The sequence below is a fragment of the Pinus tabuliformis genome, chromosome 9, assembly GCF_031772625.1.
Source record: "Pinus tabuliformis cultivar Carrire ecotype Pingquan chromosome 9, CPIR1, whole genome shotgun sequence".
Lineage (NCBI taxonomy): Eukaryota > Viridiplantae > Streptophyta > Pinopsida > Pinales > Pinaceae > Pinus > Pinus tabuliformis.
Genome location: NC_142307.1, coordinates 791,937,976 through 791,961,138, shown reverse-complemented (window position 1 = coordinate 791,961,138; position 23,163 = coordinate 791,937,976). Strand labels below are relative to the sequence as shown.

Sequence of the window (23,163 nt, the reverse complement as noted above, 5' to 3'; positions counted from 1 at the left end):
CAAAGGACTTCAAGTTAAGGAAAAGAACATCACAAGTAGTTATCAAAGTAAGATAAATCACCCTACTCTTGCTGCCCTTGATTTCTCAACAGTTTCTTTGTGTCACTGCTCTTGTTTAGATTTATCTTTATAGATCATTGGTTATTCTTCCTGCATGAGTATTTGAATGATTCTTTCACTAACTTCTTGATGAGGATGCGATCAAGAAAAACAGATCCTGGAGATCATCACGGTGCAGAATAGTGCAGGAAGAGTAAACTCCAAAAGGAAGCTGGTGCAATGATATTGGAGACTCTCACATCTAGAAAAGAAAGAAAGACCTGCCTCATCACCAGGTATACTTTCATTATGTTTATTTACTTTTCTACTATTGCCCTTGTTCTTGTGCAGGTACATTTGATGAATGTGAGAACCAAGTCCTTTGTATCGAGAATGAGGAAGATGCCGAGCCATCCCATGACTTGAGTGGACATGAAGTGAGTGCAGGAAGAGTAAACTCCAAAAGGAAGCTGGTGCAATGATATTGGAGACTCTCAAATCTAGAAAAGAAAGAAAGACCTGCCTCATCACCAGGTATACTTTCATTATGTTTATTTACTTTGCTACTATTGCTCTTGTTCTTGTTCAGGTACATTTGATGAATGTGAGAACCAAGTCCTTTGTCTCGAGAATGAGGAAGATGTTGAGCCATCCCATGACTTGAGTGGACATGAAGTGGACAAGAGCTCAAGACTTCTGCAAGGAATTTGGAATCAAGAAAGAGACCACCATTCCATATAACCCTGAAAAAAATGGTGTGGGTAAGAGAACTAATAGAAGTTAGAACTATCATGGAAGCAGTCAAAGCTATGTTGCATGATCAGAAATTGCCAAAGTTTCTATGGGAGAAGCTGCGAACACAATTGTCTATTTTCAAAATAGATCTTTGCACCGTGCTCTAAACAACAAGACTCCTGAAGAAGTATTATCTAGTGAAAATCCCGAGGGCGAGCAATTGAAGATCTTTGGATTCCCTGTCTACTTTCACGTGCCAAAAGAAAAGAGGAACAAGTTGAAGCTTCAAGTAAGAAAGGAATTTTTTTCGGTTATTGTGAAAATTCTAAAGCTTACAGAATATATGTACCTAGACAAAGAAATATAGAGTTTAGTAGGGATGTAACAGTTGATGAAGATGCAACTTTTGGAAAGGCATGAGACACTCCTCTTTCTCCTACAAATGTTGATAGTCAAGATGATGCATTTGAGATACAAGAAAATCTTGAGCCTAAAATTGATCCTGTTGATGAACCCATGGATCCTCCTCCATGTGATCCTCCAGCTAAAAGGAGACCTTTATGTCTTCGTGACACCATTCAAGATGTTGATAAACATATTGCTCCCAGAGGAACCTTCAAAGAAAGCAAGAAATCATGTCAGTTCCAAGGATATGTTGTAGCCATAAGCAACATTATTCAAGCTGAACCACGCACTTTTGAAGAAGTTGTGAAGGCTCAAGTGTGGAAAGATGCAATGGCTGAAGAATATGAGTCCATCATTCATAATGATGTATGGAAAGTGGTTCCAAGACCCCAAGGTAAATATGTTGTGTCTTCTAAATGGTTGTATAAAATAAATCATGGTTCTGATGGCAGTATTGAAAAATATAAAGCTGGATATGTGGCCAAAGGGTTCTCTCAGAAAGAGGGAATAGACCATGATGAAATCATTGGACCTATTACCCATTATACAACCATTCGATATATTGTGGCTCTAGCTGCTAGCCAAGGAAGGTCCCTTCACCAAATGAATGTGAAGACTACTTTTCTTCATGTCTTCCTCAAGGAAGAAGTATTTTTGGAGCAACCACAAGGCTTTTAGTACATAACCGAAAAACTCAAGTGTGTAGACTGAAGAAAGCCCTCTATGGTTTGAAGCAAACTCCAAGAGCTTGGTATGCCCGCATTGATAGCTTCTTGATGAAGCTTGGTTTTGCTAGAAGTAATGTTGATCAAAATATTTACTTCAAGATAGTCCAAGGTATGCCTTTGATTTTGGCATTATATGTTGATGCTTTATTTCTGATAGGTGGTGAACCTGTTATCCTCTAGTGTAAGAGGGATTTAGCTTCTGAATTTGAAATGAAAGATCTTCATTTGATGCACTACTTTCTAGGTCTTGAAGTGTGGCAGAAACCTGGTCAGATTTTTCCTTTCTCAAGGAAAATATGTTATCAAGCTGCTATAAAGATTTAGTATGACAAAATGTAAATCCATGAATACTCCAATGAAGATGAATTCAAGAAGATGTGTGGTGAAGTTGCAGGTCCTAATTTGGCAAATACTTCTGAGAATCGACAACTAATTGGGGCATTGATGTTCTTAATGAACACTAGACCGGACATATGTTTTATGGTTAATACTTTGAGCCAATATACAATTAATCCACCATATGAACAATGGATTGCTGCAAAGCATGCGTTGAGATACCTGCATGGGGCCATCAATCTTGGATTGAAATACACTGCCAAAGATGTAAGACTGCTTGGGTACCCTGATGCTGATTGGGCTGGTAACTCTACTGACAGAAAAAGCACATCTAGGTGTTGCGTCAGCTTAGGATCTTCCATGATATCTTGGATGAGCAAGAAGAAAAAGTCTGTAGCCCTCAGCACGGCTGAAGTTGAGTACATTACTGCTAGCATGGCTGATTGTGAGGCTGTATGGTTGAGGAAACTCTTTGGAGAGTTGTTTGAGCATTGTTCTGGACACAATAATAATTTACTGTGACAATAAGAGTGGGATTCAACTTGCATAAAATCTCATGTTCCATAACAAGTCTAAGCATATTGAGATCAAATATCACTATATCTAGGATATGGGGCATACAGGAGCAGTAAGACTTCATCATATAGCGACTGATGACTAGATCGACGACATTCTTACCAAGCCTTTGCAGAAAAGAAAGTTCTTGGTTTTCAAAGAGCAACTTGGGTTGACAGATGTGACCCTTCCTAGAGAGGGCAGTCATGGATGATGAGCCTTGGATGTGCGAGATCCTTGTCATGTGTTGACAAGTTGATCCCCCCATGCAATGATGAGCCTTGGATGTGCGAGAACCTTGTCATGTGTTGGCAAGTGGATTCCCCCAAGCAGTGATGAGCCTTGGATGTGTGAGATCCTTGTCATGTGTTGACAAGTGGATCCCCCCAAGCAGTGATGAGCCTTGGATGTGTGAGATCCTTGTCATGTGTTGACAAGTCGATCCCCCTGAGCAGAGATGAGACTTGGTTGTGTGAGATCCTTGTCATGTGTTGACAAGTGGATCCCCCCAAGCAAAGATGAGACTTGGTTGTGTGAGATCCTTGTCAAGTGGGTTACCCCCCCATTGAGAAATATAGGGCATCAATAGTTAGGTGATTTCTCTACTTATGATAATTAATTGTGATAGGCTTTTGCTTCTTGATTATGATCTTCTCTTTCTTGTAGTTATTATTGTGTTTTTTCATCCAGACAATTACCATATTATGCACAATAAATAGACAAGAGACACAATATATAGGCTTGTCAGCCAAGGCCAAAACCTTTCACTCTTTGAGAGGAAAACCCAAACAAAATTCTTCTTATAGATCTTCAATTGACAAACACCAAGACCATGACAAAGACCCTTGACACTAGAGTCCTCCCAACACCAAATCACTAGCCTCCTCTCCCCTCTTCTCCTTCTCGGATTCCCTTAGAATCTCGTTTTCTTCTTGTAGGTCTACAACCCTACAACAGAAACCCTAGGTTACTTTCACTTCCTTGACTAGTCTCCTTAAGGGAGAGACTTATTGCACTTCTACTCGGCTCCTTCTAGCGAGGTCTTCTACCCAAACAAGATCACCTCAATGTAGTTGCAAACCTTTGACCTTCTCTTCATGCCTTTGGATTTGCCGCCTTCACACATGGGAGGGTAAACTAGCCAAAATCAGACCTCCAAAGATGTTCCTTCCCTTCGCTATCCTTCCTTCATCCTTCACTGCTCTTTTGAGTCCTTCTTAGATGATTTGCATACTTATGATAGTAGGCTTTCTTCACCGAATTGCTTGCCTCCAAATAAGGTCAAGCACTATTATATATACTTGTTTGCTCATGTCCTTTTAGGCTGACATGATCTCAGGAGTAGGCCAACTTTCCCTTGGAGAAAGGACAACTCCATCTTCTCAATTCTTCCTTCGTTGTAGGCCGACTTGAAGAGGGCTAGTGACAAGGTCTTGGAGGATGACTTTACATAGACAAGTATGACTCTTTACAATGTGTAACATGTCTTCATTACATGAACATGGCTCTTTAGACTTTCATGACTAGATGACAAAATTCCTAAGGGCTCTCAATGGGAGCATATATTTAAAATAAAATCTCTTGCTCATGAAACACATGATGCAAGCATTACAATAATTTTATTTTTCTTCTTTACATTTCTTACATAAAATCACAATTACATGGTTGTACGATATCCTTGACAAGTGGGTTATCCCCTCAAGAAGAAATGTGACTTGGTTGTGTGAGACCCTAAACAAAGTGGGTTATCCCCCCAAGCAGAGATGTGACTTGGTTGTGCGAGATCCTTGACAAGTGGGTTATCCCCCCAAGCAAAGATCAAACTTGGTTGTGCGAGATCATTGTCATATGTTGGCAAGTGGCAATCCCCCCAAGTGAATATATCGTGATAGATTAATCTTCCCTATTATTCGTGGATATAGGATGGTAGTCAAAGTTCCACTATGATGATTCTTCTTCATTAGAGTGAAACATCATTCTTCCAGATGATACAGAGCGGAGATGAATAGAGACAAGCAGAGATCTTTTGTTGTAGAAAGAAATTCCTCCCTAGCTGAGGGGGAGAGTTGAAAATTTGGCAACTCAGGGATGAATTTCTAAAAATAGAAAGTCTAACAATATAAAGTCTCAAGTATCAGTTTCCAAAAATAATAAATCACCTTGCATCAATTGGTAATCAAGTATTGTTGATGGAAAATCCTTTCTGATCATCAATCAATCCTAATAATTCAATTTCGACTTAATCATCAATATTATCATTAATATTATTATTATTATTCTTATGATACTATTATATTATTATTAAAAAGAAATTCAAGTCACTCAATCATGGCTCTCAATAATGTTCTCTTACACTCTCATTATTGGCATGGCATATTCCTCTTACACTCTCATTAATGCTCTTACACTCTCTTACACTTAATAAAAGCATGTCATAAAAGATTCCTCTTACACACTCTTTAATGCATATGTTACACTCTCTCTTAAAAGCATAAGTTACAAAGACATGTGTACCTCTTTAATGGCATGAGTTACATTTCCTAAATGGGCATGAGTTACACTCCTCTTGGCATGTGAGTTATCCCTTTATGGCATGGATTCATTGCTCTTCTTATATATATATGCCTCATTATTTCTCTGAAACATCAAAACTAATAGCTTGTTGACTTAAATGTAAAAATACACGAGGTATTTTCAATAATAATTTATTATATATATAAATTATATATATAAAATGTACAAGTGATGATCAAATGTTACAATGAGGACCCGCGTATATACTTACGCAAGTATCCTTTCGTGACTCAGCATGTCATTTAAACATGCCTTTTCACTTAACTTAATGACTATTTAACATAATCAATATTTGGTTATTTAATATTTATATTTATTTTATTTATTTACTTGATATGAATTATATTCATAATATAGCTCCTTCCTTCAGAAGCTTTGTCCTCAAACTTTAATGTTGTCGATTTTCTTCACTTAGTGTCTGTCAACTCGATGTATATAATCTGGCAAGCATCTCGTCATGTAGAATCTGTAATATCCCCTTTTTTTTTAAACAATTTTTTTTCTCAAATTTTTTTTAACGAAGATATATATATATATATATATATATATATATATATATATAATCATAATTTTTTTTAATATACTTTTTATAAATTTTCACCCTTTTTTTCTTATATACTTGTTTTTTTGTTACGAATACACTTCTCAAATGTCTTTGAAATATATATATATATATATATATATATATATATATATCTCTCTTTTTAAATAAATTTAATGTTAAATACTTCTTATGCGCCTTTTTCTTTTAAATACCTTCTAGCCTTAATAGTGATTCTTTAATACTTTAAGACCCTTTTCTCAATAACTTTATTATCTTATTATAATAATAGTATCACTTCACTCTTTTTAACTTTATATATATATATATATATATATCTTTTTGGTAAGAACTTTTATAAATGCCACTAAAATATCTTATACCTTATACCTTAACTTTTATAATGTCATTAAGATAGTTTATAGCTTTGGTATCTCACTCCAATCAATATAAGAGTCACGATTTTTCATATGTTTCACTTAATATATTTTCCCACTTAACTAATGGCTTTTTTTTTAATATACCATGGCAATTTACCTTAATAATTAATGGTCACAACTTAAATAACGAGTGGCGACGGTTAATGGGTTTCTACAAAAATGTTTTGTTTAATGGATTTTTACAGGAATGACGACAATAGATGTAGCGAAAAATAGGGAAAAGGTAGGCGGTGGTACAACATTGATAGGCTACCAAGGCAAATCAATAGCTTGGAAAAATGGTGACACAAGGATTTGTTTGCCAAGTTTTGGAACAAAACACAAAACTGGAAAAAAAAAATTTGAATAAATTCGTAGGTCAGCAACGAAAGGGTTCAACGTGGGGACAGACAAAGGTGAGAGTGCAGTTGGTCGTGCAAGCAATGGTGGAAGTTGTTTTCTTTATGGCAACGAAAATGGCATTAAAGCAATTTGTGGTTGCGTGCAATGGCTCTGACGAACTTGACGGGTTGAGGAATTTCTCTCGTGATGGAATGATTGGGATAGGAAGGTAGCATGGAAGAAACGCAATACTTCATACAAAAAATTATTTACAGATTCATTGTCTCGAACTGCATCTTGTCCTTTGCATGCAATCTTGAAATGTTTGATGCCCCTGTTTGACCAATTTGAAGAATGATAGTCGCGTGAAGTCTTTGTCAGATCAATTATCAAACCCAATTCTCTCATCAAAACCCATTGTTGGTGCAACACTTGCTTGAAAGAATATCTTCTTCCAGGAGGAATACAATCATTAAAGGCCTCCCCAAGAGGCACTTTGGAAGGAATTAAGTTTGTAAGAGGTTGACTAAGCTTCAGAACACTTTTCTTGAGATTCTCTTTGTCTTCTTCAGATTTAGTGTTGTATTCATGATTGAATTGAAGTTCCTTTCATGTTCTTTTAAAAATTTCAAAAATTTAGGATCCTTCTATTTAAGTATCTCTAACTGTTTCTTGTGCTCATCAATCTTTAACTGCAGTGTCTTATTTTGGCCTTGCAAAGCATTACTAGCATCATCTTCTTCTTCTAAATTATATTCTGCAAATTCACTTCATATATCTAAGAAGTCATTCTCTTCCTCCAAGGGTAGACCATCACTTTCTGAGACTGTGTCCTCAATGGGAGTATCATCTTCAGTGCCTTGCTCTTCCATCTTGACTTTTGCCATAGCTACAGCATCTTCGACCTTACCTTCTAAAATTTCAGCTCGAGAATCTTCTGCAACACTCTCATCCATATCAAGATTAGCTTCATCAGAATCATTATCTTGATTATTTTCTGCAACACCTTCATCTTCAACATTATCAACATTTTGATCAAAATCTTCTTTTACTGCTTCACCTAGTTTCGTTTATTCATTGTTGCTATTATCTTCCTTATTATCGATTTCCTTTCGACATGCTTTAACTTCTGCACATGACTTTTCTAATCATTGAAATACTTCTTGAATTCTATTAAACTGCTCAACGCAATCAGGACGTGAACATAATGGCACATTGTGCGGTGAACAATGTTCTAAGACCTGCATGATTATATTGTGCACCATGGCTCTATTACCACTGAAACATCAAAAATAATAGCTTGTTGACCTAAACGTAAAAATACACAAGTATTTTCAATAATAATTTATTATATATATAAAATGTACAAGTGATGATCAAATGTTACAATAAGGACCCACATATATACTTAAGCAGGTGTCCTTTTGTGACTGGGCATGTCTTTTAGACATGCCTTTTCACTTAACTTAATGACTATTTAACATAATCAATATTTGATTATTTAATATTTACATTTATTTTATTTATTTACTTGTTATGAATTATATTCATAACATTCTCCCTTCACTACTTATGCATTGCGAAAGAAGAAGTTCGAAGAATTCGAACTTGAGAAAGAGTTGGAGAGAGTTGAAGAAGATTGTGAGAGAGAGAGAGACTTGGAGAGTAAGAGCATAGCTTGGTGAGCCAAGGTTGATTCAGTGCTTTAGTGTTTTAGTGTTGATTCAGTTGAACAGAAGGTTGATTCAGTGTGTGCATATGTTGTTGCTACCAATGAGCTTCATGTCATGCTACAGCTTGTTCAAATTTGGGTGAACTTGCTCATTCTCTTGATCTCTCATTGTATTTTGTCTCTGCAAAACAATTGATTTCTAATAGAAGAAGAATCTGGTTGGGTTTTCCCCTTGTTGGTTTTTTCCTGGTTATTGGACGTAAATTCTTTGTGTCTCATTATATTGTTGGTTGTCTTCTATTATGCATTTGATTTATGTTCTATCTACAATTGTTTATCTAATATTGCAACATAAATAAGTTTTGTAATAAGTGATTGTTACAACATAGAACATCATAATTTCAACATCAACAAGCCCCAAAATTCATGGGTTCTATAGATGATAGATGACCCACATGGTGAGGTGCTTGATTGAATTACTCCCTACTCCAATAGATGTTGCAGTTGTTCTTCACTTCATCTACTTCGAAGATGGATTGTTTATACAATAGAATGTTTAACAATTGGGAGTCGAGTAGAACATGTATCTCATGCTCCACTTCCCCCATAGGTGGCAACCCTTTACACTCCTGGAACACTTCTTTGAAAACCTGTAAAAGCTATTGTAAGTTATGTTTCTATGTTTTAATACATCCCTCTAGAGATGCCTTTACTTTTATCAATTCAAATCTTAACCAATTCTCTCTTAGTAAGAGTAATAAAAAAAACTTCCTACTAGAATTGATCAATTCTTGGCTTTCTTAGCACTTATAAGAGAAATCTTGGTTTTACCTTTGTGTGCATTGACTAGTTTGCTATCCTCGTGAAGAGAGCATCCCCCATGTAAATATAAGGGATTCCAAACATGACACCACACACATCAAGTGGTGTTATGTCTAGCTTCACTTCATCGATATAATTTGCACTTATTGCAAATTTGATCTTACAGTACTAAGTAACCCTGAGCTTTGCATCCTTATTTACCCATCCCAATGGATATGGGTGAGGGCAGCCATGAACTTCCCATCCAATCATGTCGACTAGATCGTTTGCTAAAAGGCTGGCTTGTGAACTGAAATCAAATAGAGGATCCACCTCTATCTTCTTGACCTAGATTCTAATATGCAAAAGTTTAGTCATCTCCTTCTCTTCCTTGAAACGGAGTATACTTAGATTCACATCTTCCCACATAGTGGTGCAGATAATCTTTTCATCTAAGTTGCAGGAAATGTTGGAGAAGGGTTCGTTTCCGGCCGGAAACGAAGAAACCCATACAGTACGGCCTAGAAACGCGTTTCCAGTCGTACTGGCCCGTTTCTCGAGGAGGAAACGTGGCCAGTACAGCTGGAAACGCGTTTCCAGACCGTACGACGGAGTTTCCTCTTCTAATTTGACTTTTTCTTGTATTTTTTTTAATTTTTTTGCTTCTAATTTTTTATTGGGCAACTAAAAATGCCTCTCAAGTTACAAAAAAGAGGATTTTTAACATTACCATGAAATGACTCAAGATGTTTGAGAGTGGTTTCGCCCTGATTGGATTTCATATGGAGAAAGTAGAATTTTAGATCTCACTCAAAATCCAGCAGACTTATCTGTTTTTCAAGATTTCAGGATTGGGGGGATTGCAATGTTTCCATTGGATTTTGTCATGTACTAGGGTATGGAACTTGTATTTAATCAAGAGAACCAAGCCCTCTATGCAAGGGAGACTCCCAATAATCAAGAGCACGTAGGATACTAGGGTATGGAACTTGTATTTAATCAAGAGAACTAAGGTCATTCAAATATGTAGGAGGAGACTCCCAATCAAGAACGAGATAAGAAATTCGAAATTTCTCGTGGCTGATTTTGGATATTGCTATTTTTATTATGTGATCATTCATGAGTAAATGTGATGTAAATTTAGAGACTTATAGTTTATGCATTGACAATTGACAATTTAATCATAATGTAATAAATTAGAATGTATCATATATGCTTTATGATTGCACATATTTCTTAAATGTCTTAATATATATATATATATATATATATATATATGTGTTTCCCCGTTTCCAAAATTTGGGGGGGTCACGTTTCGTACCCGTGTTTCGGAAACTCGTACCCATTTCCCCATTTTGTAAAACTTAGCTTTTCATCCACCACTGACTTGTTTCCTACCTGATTACTTGAATCCATGGTTAGCATATTCTTCTTTTTGGTATTACTTGTGTTCTTTGGATTCAACTCTATATGTAGCTCCTAAAACTTATCTTTAATGTGAGTGTCAATATTACAATGGTTACAATGATTGCTTGGATGCTTGCACTAACGTACAATTGTTGTTATCTTTTTTTCCTTTCCTTCCCACTTCTTTCCTGCTTTGAAAGCATCTTGATGGTATCTCTGCTCAAAACCACTTGGTTGTCCTTTATTCTTGTCCATATTTTCTAGATATTGTGCTTACACACAAGCCTTATCAACTATCCTAGGTTTAAAGGGCATCACCTGCCATTGTGTAAACCACCCAAATAGTTAATGGGTACATCTTGATTCTTAAGAGATATACCCAAAATAATGACCATTTCTCTAAACTCAATGGTGTACTCTTGCACACTCCCCCCTTTCTTTTGTTGAAAGTAATGCCAATGGATCCATTGGTCCACTTCATACCTGATAGGTAGAACTAGGACTTGGTCTCTCTTTCTCTAACCCCTTTTTTGACTCCTTTTTCAAGTCTTCATTACCACTAGTTTTCTTGTCAATTTCAACATCTAAGTTAGAGCAAGAAAACTCCTCGAAAAGGTCCAAACTTGTTCTCTAGAGCCACCATGAAAATGACTATGTTGCGAGAGATGTTAGTGACTCATGCTTCCAACTTTGAAAATCTCTCTTCTAACTCATCCCATGGATTACTATTGGACTCACCTACCATGGCTAGTGTTTTAAGAATTTGTGCCAATTCCTAGATTCTAGAACTTCCCACAAAACCCCAAAGAAAACTACTCTGATATCATTATGATTTGTAAACTACCACAAATATTCCCCCCTCGAACAATTTATCAAAACAGCCTTATAATATTCTACAACCTTTTACAACAAATTGTTTTCTTTTAGATTGCAAAATTTTAATATTCCTAGTTTAACACAAAAATTACCCAAATAAAGACGAAATTAAAACAGAAGAGACAAAAAAAAAAGACACGCCATCCACACAATAAACACAAGATTTACCTTGGAAAAATCCAATACTAGAAAAACCCATCCAGAGGCAGAAGGTGAGGCCTATGCTCTACTCTTATCTTCTTAGTTATGAAATGCAAATACAAAGGAAGGAGTGTCATGGACATTGTGGCCAATATAATTGCTACAAGATCTTCTACTTTCTATTTTGCTTCAATATCCCACTTCAATGCTCTACCCTCATATGGAACACTACTCAATAAGAATGGAACCCCCTTCCTTTCTTCGTGACCTAATGTTTGACATAGCCTAATAGTTGTTTTGGGTTAAGATTAAGGTTTTTGATGCCTCAACTCTATGGAACACTAATCAATACAATAACAATGGAACCCCCTTCCTTTCTTAGTGACCTAATGTTTGACATAGCCTAATATTTGTCTCAGGTTAGGATTAAGGTTTTTGATGCCTCAACCCCCAATCAATGCTAGGGGTTTGGAATCTCTAGAATAATCTTAAAAGATCACCTGTGAATAGCTCCACATGTGTGAGTAAAGGGGAGCTGGCATGGTATCCTAAGCCACATGGTTCATGTTTGAGTTCGTGTTTGACAATGATTAGGTTCAGTTCAAGTTCAAAAATAATTATGAGCTCAAAATAGGTTCACCATTATGTTCGTCTATATACATTTTATAAAGATATATATAAACTTTAAAATGAAATATAACATAAAAAATGTTATAATGGACTTGAAAACTACAAAGACGGATTACAAGCTTGATCTGTAAAAAGAGGCTATGAGCTTGAGCTATGGATCTGGTCAATGGTCATGAGGTTCATCGAACCTCAAAAAAAAAATTAGGTTTGTCGAATATTGAATTTCAAGGTTGAAGTTCAGCGAACCTTGTGACATACGTGGCATTTACCCGATACCATGGTGATCAACAAGATAAGCCAACTTGTGGAAAGAATAATTTCTGCACACAAATTCCAATTGAGGTGATCTTTGCATCATTGGAAAGCTCTTGCAGTGCAGAATAGTGTTGAGAGGCTGCAAATTATGCTCAAAAGTTGACCCAAAAAACAGCCACCTAAGGCCTCAAACGAACTTTGGAAGGTTCTGGAACCCAAATCTCCAAAGTAGTACTTGTCTCTAAAATGGGCCCTGCAAGCCAATAGCTCCAATTATGGATCAATGAAACAGCAATGCTTTCACACCCTTAGCTGAATTCAACCATAATATTTTTACACATGATTTAAGGCTTCATTCAACAAGATTAGCACCCATTACACCATAATAATTGAATCTGCTGTTAGACTCAATCAGCAACTTAAAAAGTGCTCGTTGATATCAACACACAATATCAGAGTACAATGGTGTACTCTTTTAAGTTTTAACCAATGTTGGGAAAAGCGCGAGCGGGATTAAATCGGCGTGGGGAATAAAGCGGAAAAAATCGGAAAAAGCGGGAAAAAAGTGGAAAAAAAAAAAGCATTTGGCACAAAAATATTCATTTTTTTTCAATTTTTTTAATATCTAAACCATCTACAAAATAAAATAAATACATTGACACATAAATATGATAAAAAAACTAATATATAAGATGTTTAATATCATTTCTAGCGCTAAAATCACACATAACATTGAATCATGTCCTGAATAGTAAGTCCTGACTCCTGAGGACTTGAGTCCCAACTCAGCCTCAAAATATCAACAAAAAATATGATAATGTATCTCATCATGTCATAATGTCATATACAATAAAATGAAAGTCTAATCCTATTGATTTCCTCTGCCCCTCTTGCGAGAAAATGTCACAGCTTTCCCTTTCCCTCTAGATGTAGATGCTGGTGCCTGTGCTGGTGGAAATGGCAGTGGAGTCTGACGTGCTCTAGAAGCTGAAGAACTAGAAGTAGCAGCTACAGGAGGTAGACGGAGACCACGTCCTCTACTGGTGGTAGTGGTATCCCGGGTAGGCGGTGTCACCTCCTCCTCCTGCTCCTCCTCCTCCTCCTCCTCCTCCTCCTCCTCCTCCTCCCCCCTCCTCCTCCCCCTCATCCTGCACTAACCAATCATCAGTGGAATCCATGAGAGGCCTCTCGGCCTCAACCCTCCATTCAGCAGTGGTGTCAATCCCATCCAATGAGATGGCATCCATATCAGGTGTCCTCTCAAGTTGCCTCACCCACAATCGAAGATTGTAGTAGACATAGACCATGTCATTAAGTCTCTGGGACTCCAACCTGTACAAAGTTCATGAAATAATAATTAATAATTAATATTATAAAAAAATATTGTTTAATGAATTCAAAAATTTATTTGGAAATTTGCAATATTTTAAATGTTTAAGTGTTAACCTATTGCGCTTCTTGTTGTGTATTTTTTCAAATACACTCCAATTGCGCTCACATCCTGAGGAGCTGCATGTTTGGCTGAGGATGCGTACGGCAAGCTTTTGCAAAAGCGGTACTTTGCCACCATACATCTTCCACCATGCGTCTATAACAAAATTACAAATAAAATTTTAAATAAACATAAGAAAAAAATGGAATTTGAAGAGACAATGAAATTTGAAACAAAGTTACAAAGTACAAACTAAAAAATACCTGGCATTTTAATCGTCCTATCAATGACAGCCATCTCAAAGCCAAATGTGCCACCTGCCATCTTATATGTCTCAATTTGTTTAGAGATCTCTATACGTTGTTCTGGAGATCGCACCATCTTCTGGACACAGGATAAGAATCCATCCATGATCTCAGCATCAAAATCAAACCCACATGCATAAGAAAATGCAGGGTTCAGGAAAAGCCCAGCAGCATGTATGGGACGATGGAGTGTGTTGTTCCATCGCTCATCAATCACTTCCCATAGAAGGAGTTGTTTCTGAAACCCATCATCTCCCTTATCATCATAGTAGGCCCGAATGGCTTCTTTGGCCCTGTCCATGGCTTCATACAAATAGCCCATTGCGGGCTTCTCACCATCAACCAACCGAAGAACCTTTACCAAAGGTTCAGTAACGGCGCACACCTCTTGCACTCCCGCCTAGAAGTCTTCCTGGTATGAAACTAGTCTGCATACGGCCTCTCCTTCTGGTTTGCGGCTCATTGACGAAGCACGCCACTCCTCTGAAAGAAACATTCTCTTCAAATCCCACATAGAATTCAAGAGGGATTGAAGAGATATGAAACTCGTCACAAACCGTGTAATGGCGGGGCGCACCAACTCTTTGTTGTTGGTGCATTTTCTCATCAAGCTAAGCACAGATGTATGATTGTAAATAAATTTTGTGATGCTTTTTGATGAGTCAACAATATCTTTGACAAAGGGAATTTTCCCTATGTCCTCTAACATCAAATCAATACAATGGGCAGCACAAGGTGTCCAAAATAAAGTAGGATGCCTGTCCATAAGCATTCTACCAGCAGCAACATAATTTGCAGCATTGTCCGTTATGACTTGGACAACATTTTCTGCACCCACCTCCAAAATAAACACATCCAGCAAATCACATAAAGTTCTTGCATCTTTGATTTGATGAGTTGCATCAATAGATTTGATAAACATAGTCCCCTTGGGACAACTAACCAAGAAGTTTATAAGGGTTCTCCCCTTTTGGTCAGTCCAACCATCTGACATAATAGTGCATCCTGTTTGTGCCCATGATGCCCTAAAATCCTCCAATCTTTGGGTGCAGTCACGCTTTTCATCTTGAAGAATCCGGCCTCTGAAATCATGATAAGAAGGGATTTTGTACCCCGGGCCAACACTGGCAATAGCATCAACAGCAGGTTGGAAAAATGGATTATTCCTTACAATGCTGAAAGGAATATCACTCCAGAGGAGAAATTTTGCCATCAACCTGTCAGCTTGTTCTTTTTCAGTTCTTTTTAGCATTGAACCAATAGTTGGTTGTGAACCAGGTGTGGTTCGAGGAACAAAAAATGATGATGCAGCTACCGGATTGACTGACGCTGCAGTAGAACCAGTGCCACTTGGCCCACTTCCTTCAGCTGACCTTTTTAGTTGCCTTTTGAGTTCTTCTTTGGCCTCTCTAGCGTGCTCTAATTCTCCCAATGCTCTCATGGCTCTCTGGATAAGTTCAGGATTTGTATTTATACAGGGCCCCACATCATGTCCAGGGATTTGTGCAAAGTGATACTTCAACCTGTACACCCCCCCGCATATCTCCTTTCCACACAACTTGCAATTCAAGTTTTGTCTATCATTCGGAGCTATAGGTTCACCATATTCCCAGAAAGGATCCAATTTCCTTGGCATGTTTGTTTTTGAATTTTGAATTTGCAAACCTATGGAAAAATAAGGATTAGGAAATAGGAATTTAGGATTACAAATTACAATTTAGCATTTACAAAATTATAAGTTACAAATTTCCAGAATCCAAAGTTCCAAACCCAAGTTACCCAACCAAATGGCAAATGCCAAAAAACAATGAAAAAACATAAACAATGTTTAAAAAAAATGAAAAAAAAATAAAAAATTGGTTCCCATAGTCATACCAAGTTACCCATCCCAAATCAATGAAAAAATACAAAAAATTCTTTAAAAACAATGAAAACAAAAGGAAAATGGTGCCCATATGAAGTTTCCCAACCAAAAACAATGAAAAACAAAGTTTTTAAACGAGGAAAACAAAAAAAAATTAATCTACATACCGTTTTTATGGAGAAATTGGTGATCTCCTCTTGAATTTCTCCTACAAGCACTTGGATTTGCTCCCAAACCCTTCAGCTCCTCTCTCCAACAGCTTCTCCTCCTCCTATGCGCGCCCACAGTCAGAAATGAACAAATAAAAAACCAAAATCGTGTTTATAAACCCGCTGCCGCCGCCCTCCACGCTTTTTTCCCAAAAAATCGCGCTTTTTTCGGAAAAAAGAGGTATATAAAAGGTGCCGCTTTTTACCCATAAAAAGCGCGTTTAAAACGGCAGAGGTAAAAAAGCGCGCTTTTTTCAAAAAAAGCGCGATTAAATCGCGCTTTTAACAACACTGGTTTTAACTAATTCATGATGCCCAATAACAACAGATATAAATTGAATACAAGATCACACACAGTTCTACAATTATTAGTAAGTACTACAGCAAATCCAACACCTAAACCCCCAAAAATCTGCTCTGGGAATCCACCTCAGATCACGCTTATTGATATATACACAATTTTCAAACTGCCCACACTATGCAAAAGAAACATGCATAGCTAAATTAGTAAATATAATTTCCCTGATCTTTTTCTTCTATAAGAAAACATGTGATTTCCTACTCACTCTAGGTAAACCCCAACTGTTTTATTTTTTACTAGTGTTTGCCCTTTCTTACTGACTAATTAAATTTTCAATTGTTTTTCCTTGGTTGTTGTCCTATTATCTTGATCACCTAGATATTAATAAAATTACCTCACCTTATCTAGATCAAAAAGCAACCAAATTACCCAAACAAACAAATATTTGGTGTACATATTTCACTTTCAATTACAGGTTTAAAATAGGTGTGGCACTTGCAACAATAAGTTTCTTTGGTTGAATTAGCAAATGTTCAAAAACCAACAAAGATAACCTTTTGTAGCAAAGTAAAAAAAGCTCACCGGCGTTGTTCTTCATCATTAAATACTGTACGCTCTGCTTGAATTGCCTTTCGTGTACCCTTTTCAATTTCTTTCATCATTTTGCGCCGGTGGTATAAATCTAGGTCATAGTACCTACAAATTAATCATATCCACATTAATTTGACTAATAAAAATATTATAAGTGCAGCATTCATTGATAGTAGTTCATTGGCCATCTGTCATATATTTCAAACTCACAATACTGTCCTGATGACAATATCATTAATGTTTTCAATTGAATATCTCAGAAGTACATGCAACATTGAACATTCTCACAGAAAACTGATTACTTACATAATCTCACCAACCATGTTGAAAATGTCCATATAAATGCCACAATATATCATATTTCATCACAATCTGAATTTCCCATCCTTACACAGTAACGCTATCCATTACCAGTGGCTAATGTCCTTTGGCAATTTTATTTCGTACAAAAGAATATTTTCATCATTGAGAGCAGTTAATGATTAATGAAAAAATCAACACTAGCAAAAAGTTGCTGTGGATCTGGACATGGAGACAACAGAAACATTGGCGCAAAAATCAGCAAACCAGAGTAAGCATTAAACAATACCCTTTTTTTCATTGTTTAGATATAAACTAACAACATCAAATAGGCATGTCGGCACATAAATGAAGAAACACATATAAATGTAGTGGATGCCAAATGATACATCAAACATAATTGTGGTTACTAAATCCCTGTAGGCTTCCGTTCAAGATTCAAAAGTCAAAGCTAAATATAAAATCACATCAAGTATATAATAAATGTATATCATCATCATATATTTTTCGTGGGTGTGTGAAAAATAAAGTGGGGAAGGGAAGCACTATGGAATCTGCATTGATTAGATTTCTACTTATTGAATTTCCGTCACAGAAAACATGTAACATGTCTTCAGATTGATATAAAAAAGTAGAATATTTCCAAGAAAATCAGTATGGTAGTTTTAAATAGTTATGACATGCCATGTTTGCTGAGCTATGATATATAAGTAGATCCCCTTTGAAAATCTGCCCATTTATTTCCAAAGATCCTTATAAATGAAACATTTCTTTGATGTTATTCTCCACTAATTTGTTCAAAATTCAGACCATCCTCATTGATCCTTTTGATCGAATGTGAGATGGAAACCTTTGTGGACCTTGACTTCTTTCATTGAAGCTCCACTGAAGATAGGAACTCCACTCTCATCAATTCTGTTGTGCTTGTGAAGAATGTTGAAACTTCGATGTTATTCTCCACCATTTCATCAACAAAGTACAAACTGAATAAAGAATACACATATAGCTATATAGCTGCTAAGTTCTTACAGCTTCCTCCTTCCCCTTCCTATGTATCGTTGATGAGCGGTTTTGTCTTTCTTCTTCTTATCCTTTCATAACAGATTGGCAGGAAGCTTGCATGACTTCCAGGTTTCAATTGGGACAAATATCAACTTCATGCCCTAGGATTCTAGCAAAGTGTTCCTTGAAGAGGCTGAGGCTAACCCCTTAGAACCTTCAAGTCACTTTCTGTCAATTTGTCCCATCGGGTGGTTTGACATATTGCCAAAATGGACCCAAATCCTTTAACATGTCAGCAACGCGATGTTCAAACTCAACATTTCAAACCTTGGGAAAAGAAGAACAAAAGAAATAAATCAGACCTATAAAATCATTGTACGACACATGAAGAATCAAAAATAGGAGGCAAGTGGTATGCACTTTGAAAACCCTTGTATAAATCTCAAAAAAAAACTAGTTATAAGGTGGAGTTTTAACAAATACCTAGGAAAATGAAAAACCGTACATGGAAATCAATCCCCACTCCAAGAAAAATTCTTTGCTGATGATTAATAAAGTTGTTTGGTCCTCTTAATATGAGTGGATGATGATGATAAACTCCTAACTCAATTCCCAAGAGCCACAAAGACAAATAACACCAAAAAATCAGTTTCCTCACATATAAGCACATTCCCCCCTGAATAATGATTTTTCTTGAAATCTCCCAAATTTTCTAAAAATCAAGATGTCACAAGACAAATTTTCGCTGTTTTTCCTAAAACCACAATTTTTTCATGGTCTTTCACATTATGATTTATCAAGATGTAGTACATCAAATCAGAATCTTTCACATGATAAAACATGAAGCTTTCAACTACAACTAAAACTTGTCTAGAAATCAAATAAAATTATATTAATGTCCATGAATGATGAAAATATATTAGTGGGAGTAGGGAGAACAACATTTGGAAACAACGATAAGGAGTTTCTAGAGTTATTCTAAAATCTTAGTTTAAAGAGAGAAAGAAATAAAGAAAGAGAAGACAATCAAATAGAAAAAGTTGGAAACCTAAAACAATAATCCTAGAAAGTGAAATAAATAATAATCTAGAGCCATAAAGCATCCTAGTGAAGATAATGTCCATGTTGGTCCTCCAGAAAGTAGTAAAGTCTATGAAGGCCAAGGAAAAGCAACATCTTGGACAGCATTTGAATCAGAGAGGAATCATCATCATACACCACAACAAGTTTGCTAAACCTAAGCCTGAAAATGTCCCATGGAGAATGCTCAGGACTCAGAACTAAGAGGGCCTGGCTGTACCATTGTACTACCTTAGAGGGGAAGAAGATGGGCACACCCTGCTATGCCTCTCCTAACATCCAAGGTTTACATATGTCTTTAAGATGTAAGAAATCTAGCAATGGGCATTTTTCTGCAAGCTCTATGCTAGGAACGAGGAAAGGTGGAAGTCTCTCTATGTTGAGTACCAATAAGATAAGATAAGTTAATTTTATGACCAAAAAATGAGCAGTAAGTTGGATCAAGGGGATTACAAAGTAAAACCACTAAATATCAATTTTTAGGAGTGCACTAGGCTACTCAAAGGCATAAAAGCGAGATAAAATAAGAAAGAACAGAAAATACGTGAATGAAATATTACATCAAAGAAGGAGAAAGAAGAAAAAGTGCCAGATATCAACTTGCCATCCGTAACATAGAATGAGGGGGTGAGCATTAGTTGGAAGAAGTATCTACTATCTACCATGAGTCAATCATTGAAAAGGATCCAATGCATTGTCTAATGATGTCATTTCGAGAGTTTCTAAGGTTGAGAGAGCTTGGATGGATGATCTAAGGAAGAATATGGGAGCCAATACTAGACCTTCTCCATGCACTTGAGGTTGAAGAAGATACTTGTGATATGGCTTTCGCCCAAATTGCATTAACAATCTGATCTATGCATAGAATGAGTACCCCTCGCCCTTGTGGTAAAGACTCAACCAACCCTGGAGCAAGACATAGTTACTGGTACATGGTCTCATTGAACTAGTGTTTGATAAGCCACTCACCAGAACATTTGCCTGTCACAGAACACCACCAATGCTAAAGTCGACTCAAAAGGAGGTAATGTCTCTAATGAGGTGAGGTCCAAAAGACACCTACAAAGTTTGGTGCTTGAGAATCACGATCTCACACATGTAAAGCATTACACACATCTAGTATGGATATTGAACTAAGGTGGATACAAATAACCCCAAATCATGAAAGGTGGTCCTACCTCCCCTTGATCTAGTAGTATATGGGGCATTTGAAAGTGAAATATTCATCAAATTCCACCACATGTAAATGGCATTGCGGACATACCCTCTCTTGTGGGATGCAATGCCCATACTCAATCCAAGGATGATGAGGACCTACCTTGAACTATCTGAGTGAGAACCTAAGCCAATGAGACTAATGACATTGAGTACACTAAAGATGTATAATAGACCATCCCTAGGGCCTAAACCACCTAAAATGCTCCAAATAGAAGGTTGTCTTAGGAACAAGAGCACGTGAAGAGGAAATCCATATAACCTATATATATTATTGGTAAATGTCATCTTGGATAGCCTTATTGATCCCCTAATGGAGATGAACAAGATGACCATGAGCATCAAAAGAATGACTGAATGGGGGGAGATGCCCCATGGATATGCCAATGGATTAAAGCAACATATATGTTACAAAGAGCCAAACTCATCATTATCCTTAGAGGGTGGAGGAAACCTCCATTGAAGAGCAAAGAGTCAAGAAAGGGTATCTATCACGCTCTAATGTTGTATTAGTGATGGTTTGTGCTCTATGAAGAAAGGAGACCAATCTATAAACCTAAGCCTCAAAATGTCCCATGGAGAATGGTCAAGACTCAGAACTAAGAGGGCCTAGCTGTAACATTGTACTACCTTAGAGGGGAAGAAGATGGGCACCCCCTACTATACCTCTCCTAACATCCAAGGTTTACATATGTCTTTAAGATGTAAGAAATCTGGCAATGGGCATTTGTCTGCAAGCTCTATGATAGGAACGAGGAAAGGTGGAAGTCTCTCTATGTTGAGTGCCAATAAGATAAGTTAATTTTACGACCAAAAAATGAGCAGTAAGTTGGATCAAGGGGATTACAAAGTAAAACCACTAGATATCAATTTTTAGGAGTGCACTAGGCTACCCAAAGGCATAAAAGCGAGATAAAATAAGAAAGAACAGAAAATACGTGAATGAAATATTACATCAAAGAAAGAGAAAGAAGAAAAAGTGCCAAATATCAACTTGCCATCCGTAACATAGAATGAGGGGGTGAACGTTAGTTGAAAGAAGTATCTACTATCTACCATGAGTCAATCATTGAAAAGGATCCAATGCATTGTCTAATGATGTCATTTCGAGAGTTTCTAAGGTTGAGAGGGCTTGGATGGATGATCTAAGGAAGAATATGGGAGCCAATACTAGACTTTCTCCATGTACTTGAGGTTGAAGAAGATACTTGTGATATGGCTTTCGCCCAAATTGCATTAACAAGCCGGTCAATGCATAGAATGAGTACCCCTCGCCCTTGTGGTAAAGACTCAACCAGCCCTGGAGCAAGACATAGTTACTGGTACATGGTCTCATTGAACTAGTGTTTGATAAGCCACTCACCAGAACATCTGCCTGTCACAGAACACCAACAATGCTAAAGTCGACTCAAAAGGAGGTAATGTCTCTAATGAGGTGAGGTCTGAAAGACACCTACAAAGTTTGGTGCTTGAGAATCACAACCTCACACATGTAAAGCATTACACATATCTAGTATGGATATTGAACTAAGGTGGATACAGATAACCTCAAATCATGAAAGGTGGTCCTACCTCCCCTTGATCTAGTAGTATATGGGGCATTTGAAAGTGAAACATTCCTCAAATTCTGCCACATGTAAATGGCATTGCGGACATACCCTCTCTTGTGGGATGCAATGCCCATACTCAACCCAAGGATGATGAGGACCTACCTTGAACTATCTGAGTGAGAACCTAAGCAAATGAGACTAATGACATTGAGTACACTAAAGATGTATAATAGACCATCCCTAGGGCCTAAACCACCTAAAATGCTCCAAATAGAAGGCTGTCTTAGGACCACGAGAACGTGAAGAGGAAATCCATATAACCTATATATATTAATGGTAAATGTCATCTTGGATAGCTTTATTGATCCCCTAATGAAGATGAACAAGATGACCATGAGCATCAAAAGAATGATTGAATGGGGGGAGATGCCCATGGATATGCCAATGGATTAAAGCAACATATAGGTTACAAAGAGCCAAACTCATCATTATCCTTAGAGGGTGGAGGAAACCTCCATTGAAGAGCAAAGAGTTAAGAAAGTGTACCTATCAAGCTCTAATGTTGAATCAGTGATGGTTTGTGCTCTATGAAGAAAGGAGACCAATCTATAAATACTCTCAAGGTGCAAGGGATAGGTAGCAAGCTCGACCTATAAAATGGCATGTGGGACTATCTGTCTGCATTAAATCATCATTTCAACGAGAGATTGTACTCACTCAAAGCTAGCCCAATCAACATGTAATAAGATAGGGTCCAAGCAGTGTGTGGGGAGGCACTAACACTTAAGCATGGATAGATGTATTGTGAAAATTCTATCACTGCAACAACTGATTTATTTTACCTACTTATTTTTAATA

The 23,163-nt window shown here is 37.0% G+C and overlaps 1 protein-coding gene across 1 annotated transcript in view; it reads right to left on the bottom strand.

The window, feature by feature from the left end:
* The window catches only part of LOC149151118 (nucleic acid-binding protein), a 357,600-nt gene that overhangs the window by 69,975 nt on the left and 264,462 nt on the right, over positions 1–23,163 (bottom strand). The window contains exon 5 of the mRNA XM_089441282.1: positions 17,150–17,263. Within this exon, the coding sequence (XP_089297408.1) occupies positions 17,150–17,263 (114 nt within the window). The remainder of the gene's footprint in view (positions 1–17,149; positions 17,264–23,163) is intronic.